At 42.3% G+C, this 18,112-nt stretch overlaps 1 protein-coding gene across 1 annotated transcript in view; it reads left to right on the top strand.

The window, feature by feature from the left end:
* The window catches only part of LOC137320668 (amyloid-beta A4 precursor protein-binding family A member 1-like), a 133,236-nt gene that overhangs the window by 60,640 nt on the left and 54,484 nt on the right, over window positions 1–18,112 (top strand). Inside the window, exon 4 of the mRNA XM_067982346.1 lies at window positions 11,828–11,932. Within this exon, the coding sequence (XP_067838447.1) occupies window positions 11,828–11,932 (105 nt within the window). The remainder of the gene's footprint in view (window positions 1–11,827; window positions 11,933–18,112) is intronic.

Here is an 18,112-nt window from a genome sequence, read left to right as displayed (position 1 = left end):
TCATTATGTCGTCTAAGGTCATTTACTCCTCCTCCCCATTTGATTTATTTAAATATATTTTTATGCAGCAAGTAGTTATGATCTGGAATGCACTGCCTGACAGGGTGGTGGAAGCAGATTCATTAGTAACTTTCAAAAGGGAATTGGATAAATTCTTGAAGGGGAAACTTTTGCAGGGCAGGGGGAATGGGACTAATTAGATAGCACTTTCAAAGAGCTGGCACAGGCATGATGGGCCGAATGACCTCCTTCTGTGCTGTATCATTCTATGATTCAATGTGTATATATATATATATATATTATATAATGTGTTAAGATGAGGTACTGACAATGATGCTCTCTGTTTGAGTACATTTGTAGCTGATTGTACTTAAACTTGCCGGCCGTTTTAAATAAAATCCAGATACAAGGAGACCTCTGCAGGTCCAGACTCGCACCTAAATTAGTCCATGCAAGTATGGTTGTTCCACCAGGTCCAACTGGAAACACTTTTCTCGAAGTCCAGTCTGCTTGAATTGTGATTAACAGGCACACAATGGAATCCTATCAGGAAAGATTGAACAGGCTGGGGCTCTTTTCTCTAGAAAGGAGAAGACTGAGGGGTGATCTGATAGAGGTCTTTAAGATTATGAAAGGGTTTGATAGAGTAGACGTAGAGAAGATGTTTCCACTTTTGGGGAAACCAAAACTGGGGGCCATAAATATAAGATAGTCCCTAATAAATCCAATAGGAAATTCAGGAGAAACTTCTTTACCCAGAGAGTGGTGAGAATGTGGAACTCGCTACCGCATGGAGTGGTTGAGGCGAATAGCATAGAAGCATTTAAGGGGAAACTAGATAAACACATGAGGGAGAAAGGAATAGAAGGATATGCTGATAGGGTGAGATGAAATAGGGTGCGAGGAGGCTCGTGTGGAGTATAAACACTGGCATAGACCAGTTGGGCCGAATGGCCTGAGTCTGTGCTGTAAATTCTATGTAATTACTTGCTGTTAATAAAATGAAGTATTATGATTTAAGCTTCAGAAGCTGAGATATGCTGCCCTAATTTTGAAGGTTATTCGATAGTATTTAAATATCGTAGGTGTGAGTGAGACTTTCAGAATCCGTATTAAACAACTGCTCCGCTTATGCTTCATAAATCAGTTTTGCATAAACCATCTGTTAAGGAAAGAATAAATCTATTTGGCAGAGGACATTTCGATCAGCTGATGACTTTTGCCTCAGTCTAAAAGAGAAAACTGGACATGTTATCAAAAGCATTCGGTACATTTGAAGATAATCTGTTTCAGTCGTCAAAACTTAATCTTGAATAAAGCTCGGGTAAGGAGCACCAAGTGAAAATTAAAGCCAAAGACAATTTTGCACTGTGGTAAAATTGCACAGCTAAATCGGACACCTGTAATGGAAGGCATTGTAAGAAAGAAAGAACTTGCATTTATATAGTGCCTTTCACGACCTCAGGATGTATCAAAGCGCTTCACAGCCAATGAAACACTTTTGAAGTGTAGTCACCGTTGCAACATGGGAAATGTGACAGCCAATTTATGCACAGCAAGATCCCACAAACAGCAATGTGATCTTTTTTAGTGATGGTTGAGGAATAAATACTGGCCAGGACACCGGGGAGAACTCTCCTGCTCTTCTTCAAAATAGTGGCCGTGCGATCTTTTACGCCTACCTGAGAGGGCAGACGGGGCCTTGGTTTAACATCTCATCCGAAAGACAGCACCTCCGACAATGCAGCATTCCCTCAGTACTGGCACAGGGAGTGTCGGTCTGGAGTGGGGCTCGAACCCACATTGATGGAGTGTGTGTGTATCATTGTTTTCATATATATGTATGTATGTGTGTATATATATATATATATATATATATATATATATATATACAGTTCACACTTTGCCTCCCCAGAGAAGAAATATTGTCTCAGATATTAAAAATAGCAGAGAGCTGCTTTGAGGATTCAGCTGGTAAACGCATTACTCAGTGTGGAACTGAGCCAGATGACCCTGATTTGATCCCTGGTCTATCTTGAGTTAGCCGATCGCATGCCAGGGTGCCAGACTTGGCTCCTACAATTTGCTTCAGTACCCCTTGGCTACGGAAGGAAGGAATCATCCAGGATCCTGGCTGATGACTGCTACCCAATGACAACTGCTAGAAAGTGTCTTGCTTTTATGTAGACATTGCAGGAGGATAGGATCTGGCTTAATTGTGATGCCCCACCAAGTCGAATAGCTTACATCTTGGCTCAAGGGAAGCAGCCCAACTGAGTTGGATGCCAATGGGCACCCATTGCTTGTGGATCCACAACTCAGCAAGAGTTTTGGCACCTTTTAGGAGAGGTTGGGGGCAAAGTAACTCTCAGGAATGGTCTATATGGACTGCTGCCTGTTTTATTTTAAATTGAAAAATCTTAAGTGGAAGGTCAATGGTTTAGGTCATTGAAAAGTGCATTCCAATACTCTCCTGGCCGGCCTCCCACCTTCCACTCTACATAAAGTTGAGCTCATCCAAAATTCTGCTGCCCGTGTCCTAACTCGCACCAAGTCCCCATCACCCATCATCTCCTGTGCTCGCTGACCTACATTGGCTCCCGGTCCGGCAATGCCTCGATTTTAAAATTCTCATCATTGTTTTCAAATCCCTCCATGACCTCGCCCCCTCCCTATCTCTGTGACCTCCTCCAGCCCTACAACCTTCCAAGATCTCTGTGTTATTCCAATTTTGGCCTCTTGCTCATCCCTGATTTTCATCGCTCCACTATTGGCGGTCGTGCCTTCAGCTGCTTAGGCCCTAAGCTCTGGAATTCCCTCCCTAAACCTCTGCCTCTCTACCTCTCTCTCCTCCTTTAAGACGCTCCTTAAAACCTACCTCTTTGACCAAGCTTGGTTTTAAAAGGCTGTAGACTATGGAGTAGAAGGAAGACTGGGAAGATGAGGAGTTGCATTTTTGAGTTTCTGGGAAAGGTTGAGTTAGAAGAGGAGACTGTATGATGAGTTTTGATTTCAACGCGATGAGAATGCAGGGAAAAGGAAGTATGTGTAAGACGTTATATTTGCAGCTTTTTTATTCAGTGGAACTCTGATCGTCAAGGGAGTGGAAGGGAATCTGACAATTTGCCCTTTCGTACCTTCTGCCAGCTGAGCACAGATGCCAGTGTTCAAGAAGAAATCCCTCTGGTACTTCTGTAAAGATTGTGGTGGGGAGGCGATGGGATTCTTGACGAATAATTAATTGTGACATCCTACAAGGCAAATCGATTACCTTTCAAATTTATTGGTGAACTTGGAAAAACCCACACACGATAGCATTAAAAATATGAACACATAAGCAAGTCACCTGCACTTTTAATCTCTTCAGACCTGCCTACAGTAAATGATCTGTACAAGTTTATTTTTCAGTTTTATCAGCAGCTATAATAGAGTGGAGCTGTCAAAAGCTGTGGCCACTAGTCACATTAGGCTTCTTTTTTGATTTTCTATGTCCTCTAAATCATTTACAGAGCTGGACATGGCAGCAACACTTTGATTTATAGTTACGGTATCTATCTACTATTCGAGCTTTTGTGTAGGGTGTCAGCCGTGGCTCAGTGGGTAGCACTCTCACCTCTGAGTCAGGAGGTTGTGGGTTCAAGTCCCACTCCAGAGACTTGAACACATAATGCAGGCCGACACTGGAGTGCCTGTACTGAGGGAGTGCTGCACTGTTGGAGATGCCGTCTTTAGGATGAGATGTTAAACCGTCTGCCCTCTCAGGTGGATGTAAAAGATCTCACGGCACTATTTCAGAGGAGAGCAGGGGGAGTTCTCCCTGGTGCCCTGGTCAATATTTTTCCCTCGTCCAACATCACTAAAAACAGATTATCTGGTCGTTAACACATTGCTGTTTGTGGGATCTTGCTGAGCGCAAATTGGCTGCCACGTTTCCTACATTACAACAGTGACTACACTTCAAAAGAACTTCAGTGGCTGTAAAGCGCTTTGGGACATCCTGAGGTCGTGAAAGGTGCTGTATAAATGCAAGTCTTTTTATGTGGTATTGTAATATTTAATATGTAGAATCCTTTCAAACAATTAGTTTGAAGAACCGGAGACCATTTATAGAAAGATATTGCATTTATATAGCACATTTCACAATCTCAGGATGTCCCCAAAGTGCTTTACAGCCAATGAAGTATTTTTGAAGTGCAGTCACTGTGTTAATGTAGGAAATGCAGCAGTCATTTTGCGCACAGCAAGATCCCACAAACAGCAATGTGACAATGACCAGATAATCTGTTTTTCAGTGATGTTAGTTGAGGGATAAATATTGGCCAGGAAATCTGGGCAAACTCCCCTGCTCCTCTTTGAATAGTGCCATGGGATCTTTTACATCCACCTGAGAGGGCAGACAGGGCCTCGGTTTAACATCCCATCTGAAAGACGGCACCTCCGACAGTGCAGCACTCCCTCGGGACTGCACTGGGAGCGTCGGCCTGGATATTGTGCTCAATTCTCTGGAGTGAGTCTCGAACCCACGACCTTCTGACTCTGAGATGAGAGTGCTATCCACTGAGTCACAGCTGACACATCAGGTGGGATAGAATTCCTTCCCTGAAGGACATTAGTGAACCAGTTGTGTTTTTATGACATTCTGATAATTCAATAAATCTGGTAATTTATGGGCTAAGTTTCACAAATTGCCACGGTTCAATTTGTATTCATGGCCAGTAGGTGCCTGGTTTGATAACCGCTATGTTACTGGACCATTCAATAGGAGAGTTTTCTCCCCACTGCTTCCCCTTTTCTGAAGGCAGTGACTCCTTGATGTGTGTGTCGTTTATAGGCACCCAGGTACCTTCTGCTATCCATGTGTAATCTTTCACAGTGAACGTCAGCAGGCTATTCGACTGCAGGGACGTCACAGCCGATCCTGATCCTCACTTCACCCGACATCCACACACGTGTACTGCGGCTGAATCATAGGAACATATGAACAGGAGTAGGCCATTCAGCCCCTCGTGCCTGCTCCACCATTTGATAAGATCATGGCTGATCTGTGATCTAACTCCATATACCTGCCTTTGGCCCATATCCCTTAATACCTTTGATTGCCAAAAAGCTATCTCAGATTTAAATTTAGCAATTGAGCTAGTATCAATTGCCGTTTGCGGAATCACTTGATAGCAATCAGGAGTGGGAACCCTTGGCCAATATTTACCCCTCTCCAATCCTTAGCTGCGGAGTGAGGGCTGTTGTAACTCCCCCACCCACCATACCACTGAATTCAGCCAAACGGCCATGGATCAGGGATTGGACCTGGTCTGTATGCCTCGGCGCTGGAGCCAATGGAGGAGCCCAAATTTAAAGAGAAACTGAAAAGATTTACCAAGCTTGCAGGGAGAAAGGAAAGTTGTGCTGTTTGGGCCAAGTACATTATTTTAAAAATAAAAGCAGGTCAACAAAGGGAGTACAGATATGAAGGGAGAACTGGAAGGTGATGTAGCAGCAGATGCAGAACAATATCAACAGATTTTTCCATCACTATAACAGCAAGAGGGTAGTTAGGGAAGAATTAAAACTAAAGTAAGCCTGCACCCAGTCCAGGTTCTCATAACGCAGCACAAGAGGGCCCTCCAGGCCCTAGGGACAGGTAAGAGAAGAGCAACAAAGTTGATCCCCTCCCTCAAAAGGAATTATTACATAGAATTTACAGCACAGAAACAGGCCATTCAGCCCAACTGGTCTATGCTGGTGTTTACTCACGAGCCTCCTCCGACCCCACCTCATCCCACCCTATCAGCATATCCTTCTGTGAAAAGCTGTGAAGAATCACTTGATGAGCTAGGACTGTGTAGCCTTCAAAAATGACGTCTGAGGGAACCGTACATATCCTGGATCTCCCTGGGTCAAAATCCTGGAACTCCCGACCTAACAGCACTGTGGGAGAACCTTCACCACACGGACTGCAGCGGTTCAAGAAGAAGGCCCACCACCACCTTCTCAAGGGCAATTAGGGATGGGCAATAAATGCCGGCCTTGCCAGAGATGCCTATATCCCAAGAATGAATTTTTTTAAAAAATAAGATATTTAACAACATAAGAGAAATCTGGAACAATATTTAAGGAGGGCCAGCGCACCAGGACAAGGGGACACAGTTTCAGAGTTATGAAGAGCAAACTTAGGACATCCATAAAGGGTAATGAACAACTGGAACAAGCTGCCAAGAAGGGTGGTTGAAGTCCAGACACGAGACTCTGCTTAAGACATAATAGGTGCTGTAATGGGAAGATGGTAGGATTGGTAGGCCAGGAGGAGATCAAATGGGGGAGGGTCTTCATCCAAACTTATCTTGTGAACTTTGCATAGAATTTACAGCACAGAAACAGGCCTTTCGGCCCAACTGGTCCATGTTGGTGTATATACTCCACACGCGCCTCCTCCCACCCCTCGTCATCTCACCCTATCAGCATAACCTTCTATTCCTTTCTCCCTCATGTACTTATCTAGATTCCCCTTCAAATACATCTACATTTACCTAAAACTTAAATGCTTTAAACCATTTCATTTAAAAAAAAATGAAATTAGCAACATTTTTCTTTTCAATCTCCTAAAAAGGAAAAATTCTCAATTACAGTTGACGCCAATAAGCCAGCCCATAGTTCCAAGCCTTGTCTCTTCATTTTGTGGTTGTCATGTGTTTGTGGCATGTGCTTCTTTCTTCTGTTATCCAGCCTTACCCCTCTACATATTATTTTTGTTTGGGTAAACACAGAAGATAGGGGCGAGATGATGAGTGAAGGAAAGTGAATAACTCTGACCAATGGGTTGGTACATAATGAAGTAGATGTAGGAGTAGCAAGCAAACCATTGCTGGCAAACCCAACATGTTATATAAACTATATTTAGATACCATACCACATCTAAAGCAGGTCTATGGGGAAATGGGAGTGGGAGTAATTGGATCGCTCTTTCAAAGAGCCAGCACAGGCACAACAGGCCGAATGGCCACCTTGTGTGCTGTATGATTCTATGATCTAATCCATGCTAACCTGATATTTTTTGATGAGGGCAGTGCAGTTGATATGGTGTATATGGACTTTCAAAAGGCGTTTGATAAAGCACCGCATGGTAGGCTTCTCATCAAGATTGCGGCCCATGGAGTAAAGGGGGCAGAAGCAACATGGATACAGAATTGGCTAAGTGACAAGGTGAACGGTTGTTTTTCGGACTGGAGGGAGGTGTACAGTGGTGTTCCCCAGGATCAGTGCTGGGACCACTGCTTTCCTTGATATATATTAATGACTTGGACTTGGGTGTACAGGGCACAATTTCAAAATTTGCAGATGACACGAAATTTGGAAGTTTAGTGAACAGTGAGAAGGATAGTGATAGACTTCAAGAGGACATGGACAGGCTGGTGGAATGGGCAGACACGTGGCAGATGAAATTTAACGCAGAAAAATGCAAAGTGATACATTTCGATAGGAAGAACGAGGAGAAGCAAAATAAACTAAAGGGCACAACTCTAAAAGGAACAGAGAGATCTGGGAGTATATGAGCACACATTGTTGAAGGTGGCAGGGCAGGTTGAGAAAGTGGTTAAAGAAGAATACAGGATCCTGGGCTTTATAAATAGAGGCCTAGAGTACAAAAGTAAGGAAGTCATGATGAACCTTTATAAAACATTGGTTTGACCATAGCTGGAGTATTGTGTCCATTTCTGGGCACTGCGCTTTAGGAAAGATGTGAAGGCCTTAGAGAGGGTGCAGAAGAGATTTACGAGAATGATTCCAGGGATGAGGGACTTTAGTTACGTGGATAGACTGGAGAAGCTGGGGTTGTTCTCCTTGGAACAGAGAAGGTTGCGAGGAGATTTGAAAGAAGTATTCAAAATCATGAAGGGTCTAGACAGTTTAGGTAGAGAGAAACTGTTCTCATTGGCGGAAGGGTTAAGAACCAGAGGTTTAAGGTGATTGACAAAAGAACCAAAGGTGACATGAGAAAAAACTTTTTTTACACAGCAAGTGGTGAAGATCTGGAATGCACTGCCTGAGGGGAGGCAGATTCAATCATGGCCTTCAAAAGGGAACTGGATAAGTACTTGAAAGGAAAAAATTTGCAGGGCTACGGGGATAGGGCAGGGGAGTGGGAATAGCTGGATTGCTCTTGCATAGAGCCGGCACAGATTCGATGCGCCAAATGGCCTCCTTCCATGCTGTATCCTTTCTATGATTCAATCTAACGGAATATTCCTACGTATCCTTAACCTTGTGCATTTGTGAATGCATTGCCTATTCCGCCGATCTACTTAAGAACTTGATTTAGTCAACTTTTAAAGAAAAAATAATATTTGCGTTCTTTTTAGCTCACTACACACAATGGCCAGAATCATAGTCATATTCTTTTAGGGGTTAGATGTTGAGATGTGACATTTCTTTGACTAGGCTGGACTCTCAACAGGTTTCAAAGCCTCTCTTTAGAATGCTGTTAAGACTGATCCTTGACTGTGTGTTTAGTTAATTTATTTGAGTGACTTTTTGTTTATTAGGAAACATATACAGGGGATGTGCTAGGGAATTTTTCCTGTGAATTCTCAAAAAGATACGGCAACCATAGGGTTTTATCCAGGAGTGCATAATCTATTTGAATAGTTTGTTCTTAAAAATTAGTTAGTAGGGTTGTCAGAAATTATTTACCGGCTGCTAGATTATATTAAAATGTTTCCTCAATTGATCCTGGTCTTTGTCCTGTACTTTTTCCAGCCTTTGTTTAATTCAAGACGATTACTGATTGAGCTGTACTTTAAATAATTGAGTAGGTATCTGTTATCAGAGTATAGTGGGATGGAATTAAATGCAGTCAACCCTTAGGCCACAGGATGTGAGGGATCCTTGTTCTAATGTTTGTTAAAACCAAAAATTCAGTCTGTTACGTTGGCCGTTTTCCAGTGAATTAAATCGAGTTTGAAAGGGGAGGGGAACTGTAATGGTCTTTCTTTGAGAGAGGCTGAGTGGCAGATTCTAGAAATGAGAACTGTCCTGTGAGCTCAACTCTTCATACATTATTAATAAAGTAAATGGATGAGTTTTGCACACCTTGCTATATTCAATTATAGAACCCAAGTTTAACCCACTAAGGGCTGCGATTTTTTTTCTTTAGTCCCCTTTTCACCCACTTGGAAATTAATATCTTCAGAAATGCTGGCTTTAAATTATGCCTTTTTATTTCTGTAGTTCAGCTGATTTAAGTATAGCAGAACAGAATAAATAAAAATTTAACTTAGGAGCATAGGAACAGGAGGAGGCCATTCAGCCCCTCGAGCCTGTTCCGCCATTCAGTTAGATCATGGCTGATCTGTAGCTGAACTCCATCTACCCGCCTTGGTTCTGTAACCCTTAATACCCTTACCTAGAAAAATCTATCAATCTCAGTTTTGAAATTTTCAATTGACCCCCAGCCTCAACAGCTTTTTGGGGGAGAGAGTTCCAGATTTCCACTACCCTTTGTGTGAAGAAATGCTTCCTGACATCACCCCTGAACGGCCCAGCTCTAATTTTAAGGTTCTGCCCCCTTGTTCTGGACTCCCCCACCAGAGGAAATAGTTTCTCTCTATCTACCCTATCAAATCCTTTAATCATCTTAAACACCTCAATTAGATCATCCTTTAATCTTCTATATTCGAGGGAATACAAGCCTAGTCTATGCAACTTGTCCTCATAATTTAACCCTTTTAGCCCCGGTATCATTCTTTGTGTGTAACCTACCATCAGCATCTAGAGGCCAATGTTGGAGAAGAGTTGGTAATATTGTGATTAGAAATGGGAAGGCTTGGTGTTCAGTAGGCCCGATTTATCTGGAGAAAGCCGAACCCAGTGAGGGAGGGAATAAATCTGTTAAAGAAGTATTTGGAGAGATTGGAGAAGCTGGGCTTGCTCTCCTTCAAGGAGAGAAGGTTAAGGGGAGATTTAATAGAGGTGTTGAAAACAATGAGGGGTTTTGTTAGAGTAAATAAAGAGAATCTCTTTCCAGTGGCAGGAGGGTCGGTAACCAGAGGACACAGATTTAAGATAATTGGCAAAAAGGCCAGGGTGGGGAGATGAGGAGAGTTTTTTTTATGCAGCAAATTGTTATGATCTGGAATGCACTGCCTGAAAGGGCGGTGGAAGCAGTTTCAATTGTAACTTTCAAAAGAGAATTGGATAAGTACTTGAAAAGGAAAAAGTTGCAGGGCTATGGGGAAAGAGCGGGGGTATTGGATAGCTCTTTCAAAGAGCCGGCAGTGGCATGATGGGCCGAATGGCCTCCTTCTGTGCTGTATGATTCTATGAATTGTTCCCCTTGTTTTTTTTTAAATCAGCTTCAACCCAAATATCTAAAAGTTCGCATTCAGTATGTGAAAGAATACTGTGAAGGATTGATTGCAATGCAGCACTTTGAAAACCGTGGTCTTTTACTGCTGTAGATAGGATGCCAAGATGCTGCTCTGTTTCATCGCATATATAAGCAGGGAATGGTTTGCCGGAGGGAGTGATCGAGGCAGAGAATATTGTATCTTATAAGGCAAGATTGGGTAAATAGTTGAAGCAGGGGAAGATACAGGGTTAAGTGGAGAGCATCGAGCAGTGGGATTAGTTTTGGATTGCACCAGCAAAGAGCTGGTAGAGATATGATGGACTGAATGGCCTGCTCCTGTGCTGTAAACCTTCTTTGGGTCTCTCAATATTATTAAGTCGATTGCCTTCCATCAATGTCAAAATTACGCCTGCTTATATTTTTAAAAAATGGAGATCAAGTTCCTTCTGAAAATAGCAATCCTTGAACATCATTATTAAGCAGTGCTTTAGGACGTTTTACTGCGTTAAAGGCGCTATATAAATGCAAGTTGTTGTTAATGTAAACAGTGAATGAAATAAGTGTGGCTAATTTGCTCATATAATGATATATTGTCTAATGGAAATTGCTTTGCTTTTTTTTTGAAGGCTGCACAGGCATCGGAAGTATGTACAGGGTTAATGTCTGAGTGGTGAAACCTTGTTGATATGAAACCTGACAGGTTAGCCATATCCCATTACAAGTCACCCTATCGTATCTAAGCGCACTGTGACACCAGATAACTCTTTGCTGGTCCCGGTACGGTATACACTTCAATCGAAACGAGGGCAAGAGCAGCAAAAGGCAAGACATTTAGGGGCAAAGAGAAAGGGACTTATTCGACTGTAAAAAAAAAATGGAAAACTTCTGGATGTTTCAAGTCGATTATCGAGATGAAGAGGTTTGTCAGACTGTCAGGATCAGAAGGCTTTTCAACATCACTTTGTAGCATTGCAGATTTTAGATACTTTTGTATGTGTGATTTTTCATTTCCTAATGATGCTATTTTTGAGACCTACTCCAGTTAAGGTTAGAAGGGGGCTAGCAGTAACTGAGCATTTTCCTTATTTTGATCTTGCTGTTTGATATTTTTTTCTTGCTTCTATTGATCTGGTCGTATCCTGAATGATTTCAAGGAAGTCGCTAACAGACGAGAAACTGATTCTGTTCACAAATATTAAAATCGAGGCATCAAAAAAAAAGGCTGGGTTTGTGAAGTATTCTGTTTTATGTCAACGATATTGGATAAAATCTGAACCAAAATTGACCACAATTTGTCAAAATGGTATGTTTTCAGGTGGTGTTTTACAGATATATTCAACTGTCTTTTTTTTATCCCCCCAGTACATATTCTAATGCAATAGAATCATTTTTGTGTTTTCAAGATTGCTTCCCGAAGTGTTTAGGCACCAACCGGAAAGCTTCCTCGGGCGTGATGTGTTTTTTTCTCCCCCCCTGTCTTTTTAGCAATTTGCGTCACCTGGTTCCTCTTCACCCCGGGGTGCAGAATCATCCATGACGCAGCATCAGGCTGACATCAATGATGCGGCAGAAACATCAGCGAATCGAGAGGTACAAACTGTACTTGGCAACGTTGAATTTATTTTATTTTCAGAACCCCCCCCGATCACTCTTTCCCCCGCCCCGCCGACCCCCCCAAGCTATATTGTTTTCCTGTGAAGATTTTACCTGCAGAATCTAATAGGGAATTCAAGAGAAATTTCTTTACCCAGAGAGTGGTGAGAATGTGGAACTCGCTGCCACATGGAGTAGTTGAGGTGAATAGTATAGATGCATTTAAGGGGAAGCTCGATAAACACATGAGGGCGAAAGAAATAGAAGGATATGCTGATAGGGTGAGATGAAGTAGGGAGGAGGCTCGTGTGGAGCATAAACATCAGCATAGACCAGTTGGGCCGAATGGCCTGTTTTTGTGCTGTGAATTCTGTGTAATCTTCGAAAGCAGTTGTTGGGGTTTTATGCAATGAGACAACTGCGCTTAAAGCAATCCCTTACAAAACAAAAAATGAAATTAAATTTCTCTCTTCATTGAACACACATGAGCCACCATACACACAGATATTTGTCTTTGGGTTTGTTTTTGTTGAATTGGTATTCTTAAAAGCGTTTCTCATGACCAAGCATTGCAAAAATAGGCAACTTTAGCTAATGGTATGTGGTAATCAAGTTAAAATGTAAGAGCCAGGGAAACGATAGAAGGCTAGCAACCAGTATTGGGACTGCTGCTGGTACCCAATTATATAACTTTGTTAATTTATTAATTTTTCTCACCATTTTCTTCCTCCCCCGCACTCCCCTTCTGAAGGAATTGACTCCCTTCATGGCATGGCCTCACCCAAAGTGGCCATTATATTGATGAGTGGACCTGCACAGAGTGTGCCAGCAAGCTAATCAGTGATGGAGGATGTTAACAGCCGTGTGTGTGTGTGTGCGCGCGCACACACACACACACACACACACACACTTTCTGGTAAGGGTGGGTCCCAGGGCAATCCTCAGAAGCAAGAATTCGTGAGTACTTTTTTCCCTTTCGTGAGGTCACACACCCTTCCTGCTGCTTGGCGCAGATCAGCTAGCTCCGAACAGAGCAGAGATCAAACCTGGGACACACCTGGTCTGCTTGGCTCAGAGACAAGCAGAGAAGAGATCAAACCTGGGACACACCTGGTCTGCTTGGCTCAGAGACAAGCATTTGAAACCTCTGGACCATCGGGGAAGCCCATATAACTTCTGTATTGCCGCAGGTTTTTATTGTTGCTTTCATGTTCCACCAGGGCATTTGGGTTAGTACTATGCAAACAAAATTTGTAAAATACTCTAAACAGGCACATGGAATTATGTTGCATGTGAAATTGAGGGGCAAGAAAAGACCAGCTGGTCTATCAAGCCTGCCCCACACACCTTGATGCCAGGAGCATCAAGTCTAGACTCTTCCTCCCCCCTGCCACCTCCCCAGCCATGTAATCTCCTGGGAGAGTCAAATAAAACGGAGCAAAACCCCAAGGCCAATAAGGGAGAAAATTCTCTGGAAAATCTCTCTCCAACCTCCACGCCCCACCCCCCCAGGCGATCGAAATCAGTCCAGGAGATCACACGGACCAAGTGTTATCTATGAAGACACTTACCTTCTATATGATACAATCGCTGCCCCCAGTCAGGGCCCGGCCCTGCTGTTGTGGGGATGTGTTAAAAGTCAATGTTTTGGCGACTGTGGTTTGGACAATTGGATGTTCTAAAAGTGAGAAGATTTCTTTTGCTTTGAAATGAGTTGCTGTCGATGCTGCTTGTGAATTTCAGAATTTTAGTTCAGTAGTTTTATGATTTTGTTTTCTTAAAATGCATCTATTGCACATTTGCTTCTAATGTGAGAAAATCAAGTGACTGGAAATGTTATACTGAGGATAAAAGCACGATGGTACAGTGGCTGGGGAAATAATAGAGGACCTGTGGGAGCTGATGAAAAACAGTGTAATGTTTAGTGTGTACTGTCCAGAAACATTTTGTACTAAGAGCTTCACATCTATTTAATGCTATTTTCTTTCTTTTTTTTTTAATCGTTGCCTTCTGTAATAAAGGTTCAAGTAAGTATTTCACTTTCGTTTTATGGTAGAGGGCCCTTGAGTAATTTTCTTCAAAGCTTTTATACTTCTTCAATCGCACACTGGGTCGAGGGGTCTGATGTACAGTTCTGTTCAGAGCAGCTTCATTTGCAGTCGTTCTTCTGATATCATTAAGGTCTTGAAATACTGAAAAAAAGCAAACTCTGACCTTGTTATTTCCACATAATAACGGAAGTGGCCCGTTATTCTTCATATTCTGTTGGGTTGTCGTAAAAACCCAACTGGTTCACTAATGTCCTTTTTAGGGAAGGAAACCTGCCGTCCTTACCCGATCTGGGCCTATATGTGACTCCTATCCCACACCAACGTGGTTGACTCTTAACTGCCCTCCGAAGCGGCCTGGCACGTCACTCAGTTGTATCAAATCCAACAGGGCAACAGGGATGGGCAATAAATGCTGGCCTTGCCAGCGAGGCCCACATCTCGAGAATGAATCAATATTCCACGTCAACAATTCTATAGATTGTGATGAACAGAATGATCTATAAATTACCTCAGTCTCTCTGAATTGGACTTGGAAAGCTAAGTAGACTTTTTTTTTAATTGATGTCACATATGCGACCACCAGCTCAGTATTCCATGATTAACTCCCATCAGTTTAACTAAGGCAGCCTCGAACCAGAATTGTTATCCACGACCTTTGTTCCACTCCAATCCTCAAATCTTGAAGCTACATCCCCCGCAATCCATTTTGAAAAATCAACCGCACCCGGAATATTACAGGGTTCTCTGTAAAAAGCTTTGATTCAGATCTGTTCGATAGTGATGTTTTAACAAGTTACAAGTTTCACTGACTGTAAACAAAGCTATTCCCTGTGTAATAATGTGTAAACAGTGGATCGATAAGGCCTCTTGTCAATCAGAGATCGTAGAATTGTAAAAATTTCAGTGCCAGAAGGAGGCCATTTGGCCCATTGTGTCTGTACAGTGCTAGCTCCAATGAGGTATCGAGTATTTCCCTGCTCTTTCCCCTTCTATATTTTTTTTCTCCAAATGTTAATTCCCTCTTACATATTGTAACTGACTCAGTTTCATTAACCATTTTAGTTAATGTGTTCCATATTCTAACAATCCTTTCTGTGAAGCAAATTCTTCTAACCACCTCCTTTATACCTTTTAATATTAATCCTAAATTTATGCCCTCTTGTTACCAATAAGCCAATGGATTTTTCTACCTGCAATCTGCTTTTAGAGACCTGTGTATTTATTGCATTCTTAAGCCTTTCTGTTCCTCCATTACATTGAGCAGGTTACCATTTGGGGTATAATTGCATTCTGTTTTCCCTCCTATATACCTGCTACTTCCCTAACTTGTCTAAGTTCTCCTGTAGATGATGGCGCACTGCAATTTATTTCAAGATGCCACCTTGTTTTGTGTATCAAGTTACAGTAAAAGTTTGAATTGACATCTAGAATAGATAACCGTTTGCAGACTCAATACAAGGACATGATGCGGATGGAATGTTTACCTGTTTAACTTGTTAATAACCTCAAAATTGAACAGATCTAAATTGCAAGTTTGCAATAAAATATGAATGAATGTAACTCTGAAAGTGCACCAAGTAAATCAAAATACATTAAAAGGTAAATTAAATCAAAAATAACTTTGAACAAAATTGTCCTTAATTATTTCCCAGAGTGAATGGTCTTTGTACGTTCTTTTCTGTGAAAGTGGTGCATGTCAGATCCAGAGAGGAAGGCTGGATAACACAGCGTACTTCTGTGCATGAGCCTGTTACCTTATTCCCAAAGCAGATTGCTGACTGAGGTACAGGTCCTGCAGGTACAGTGTGATATTGCTGCTGCATTAGCCAACATTGCTGAGTCAAAACCAACAGCACGTCTATTTGTAGCTAGGTGTCAATAATAGAGCAGAGACGAGGCAGCTGTCCCATTTCCTTCCAGTTTTTGCACGGAGTTGTATTTCAACAACACATGGGCTTGAAGTACAGTTGAGTAAATACGGCCAAGTTATGTCACGTCCAGAGAGGACAGTTTTGATTTTTTTTTTGTTCCCCTGGTTTGAGAGCAGTGTTACGCTACAGCACGCACAAATATCAGCGTGCTCCCTCCAAAGCGTTTTTTTCTTTCTTCCTCTCTTGGCCTCACATCATTCTATCCTGATCCATCTTTCTCAAAGTGGATGACCTCACACTTCCCCATAGTGAACTCCATCTGCCACAGTTTTGCCCACTCACTTAATCTCTCAATGTCCCTTAGCAACTTTCTGCTCCCATTGACACTACTTATTGTGCCAAATACAGAATTCTGATGGGAGGCTAGTTGGCCATTTCTTCCGTCTACTCCCACCGCTCTCATCCCGATGTTACTGTGAATGGTGGGATGACGTTCCCTACCAGGAATTCCTACCAGTTCTGCCTAGCGTACGCCTAACATACAGCTTGCCTCCGTGATGCAGGTATACTTGCTGTAACAAAAGGCACGAGTGGGGCCCAGAATGCTCTTTCCCAACAGCCATCGATCTCAAAAGTGATCGATTGCCGTAAGGAGCGGTGACAAACTGAAGGAAAGGATCAGTCCGGAATCTTGAAGAGGCACCTCGCTGCATGATCAGGGAGGGACAGGACCGCCAGTCTGGCCAAAGAGTAGATCTTTGCAGCAAAAAAAGGTCCTTCCCATGGATAGTTCCAAGCAGCATTGGCCCTTCGACCCACTCCGAAGCTCATCCTTTCAGGCACGGTTGATAGGAAAGAAAGGGGACTTTAGGAAAGGATGTGTTCATACCAAGAAAAGAACTAGTAAATTGGTGATAAGTTCCGGTTCGAATTAACTCCTGAGACATCAGTTCGACAAACTACTTTATCAGTCAAAAGTATGCGAACTTAGACATTACATTATAAGACAGTTTAACAAGAGTCTATCAGACCTCTTGTAATACAAACTGCAATTAAGCAGTCGACTGCACACTCACACTCAGGACACCTGGGCTGGGTTCGGACACTTCTCCTGTTCTCCCGAAGTGACAGATTTCAGGAGCTTTGCCCCCTTCTTTAATACACATTTCATTGCCCACATATGGTCACATTTGTGACTTCTACGATTCACTTAAGTCAGCAAGTTTTAGCTTATGGCCCATAGGCCCTTGAATTTAACTTTGTTGGACGTTTTATGACCTTTGGATTAATGTTCCAAATGTGGACCCATAAATGAGAGATTTTACTGGGCGGTGTTATGGTTTTTATTTTGAGTTTTATTGACTGTTATCTTGTTACATTATCTGTTACCAGAGTCCAAGTTTGCGGGCGATGAACGGTCACTCAAATTCCATAACAAACGTTGCTCGCCACCCTAGTACACTACAGATTCCTTAATGTTTCAAAAATACTCTAATCTTGCTGATGTTAATTGTATCCATATGATTTATATCAGTTAGTATTATTTGTATTCAGGTGGGGCGTATCAATTGGGGACTCTCTTGTATCCATTTATATGAGAGCTTATCTAGGGTGTGGAGGGGGTAATGTGGATCTCTGTGAATAAAGGCTTGGAAGCAACTGAAGACCAGGCTCTGGTATTCTATCCTTCACCGGGCTTTCCAGTTTATAACAGCTGTCCCTAACTGATCTGTCATTTTAAAGAGCCCACACCTGAATCTAATTCGTAACATTTTTACAGTGAATGAACTGAATATTTCAGAATGCTAACTTTTGGCACATTGCCTAAAACTCACATCAAAAGGATTGCTAGTTGAAGGGATGGCAGAACCTTTTCAAATGTTTTGTCCAGGTAGTTGCTAAATTGCTAAATTTATATCTGGTAAGGTTCTGAATAGAAAGAACATAGAATCATAGAATCTTACAGCACGGAAGGAGGCCATTCGGCCCATCGTGCCTGTGTAGGCTCTTTATCAGAGCTATTTAATTAGTCCCACTCCCCCGCTCTTTCCCCATAGCCCTGTAAATTTCTCCTCTAAGTATTTATCCAATTCCCTTTTGAAAGTTATTATTGAATCTGCTTCCACCACCCTTTCAGGCAGCGCATTCCAGATCATAACAACTCACTGCGGGGAAAAAAAATTCTCCTCATCTGCCCCCTGGCTCTTTTGCCAATTACCTTAAATCCATGTCATCTGGTTGCCATGTATTTCATA

The sequence above is a fragment of the Heptranchias perlo genome, chromosome 4 (assembly GCF_035084215.1).
Source record: "Heptranchias perlo isolate sHepPer1 chromosome 4, sHepPer1.hap1, whole genome shotgun sequence".
Lineage (NCBI taxonomy): Eukaryota > Metazoa > Chordata > Chondrichthyes > Hexanchiformes > Hexanchidae > Heptranchias > Heptranchias perlo.
The sequence above is the reverse complement of the archived record's forward strand: the minus strand, read 5'-3'. Positions and strand labels throughout refer to the sequence as shown.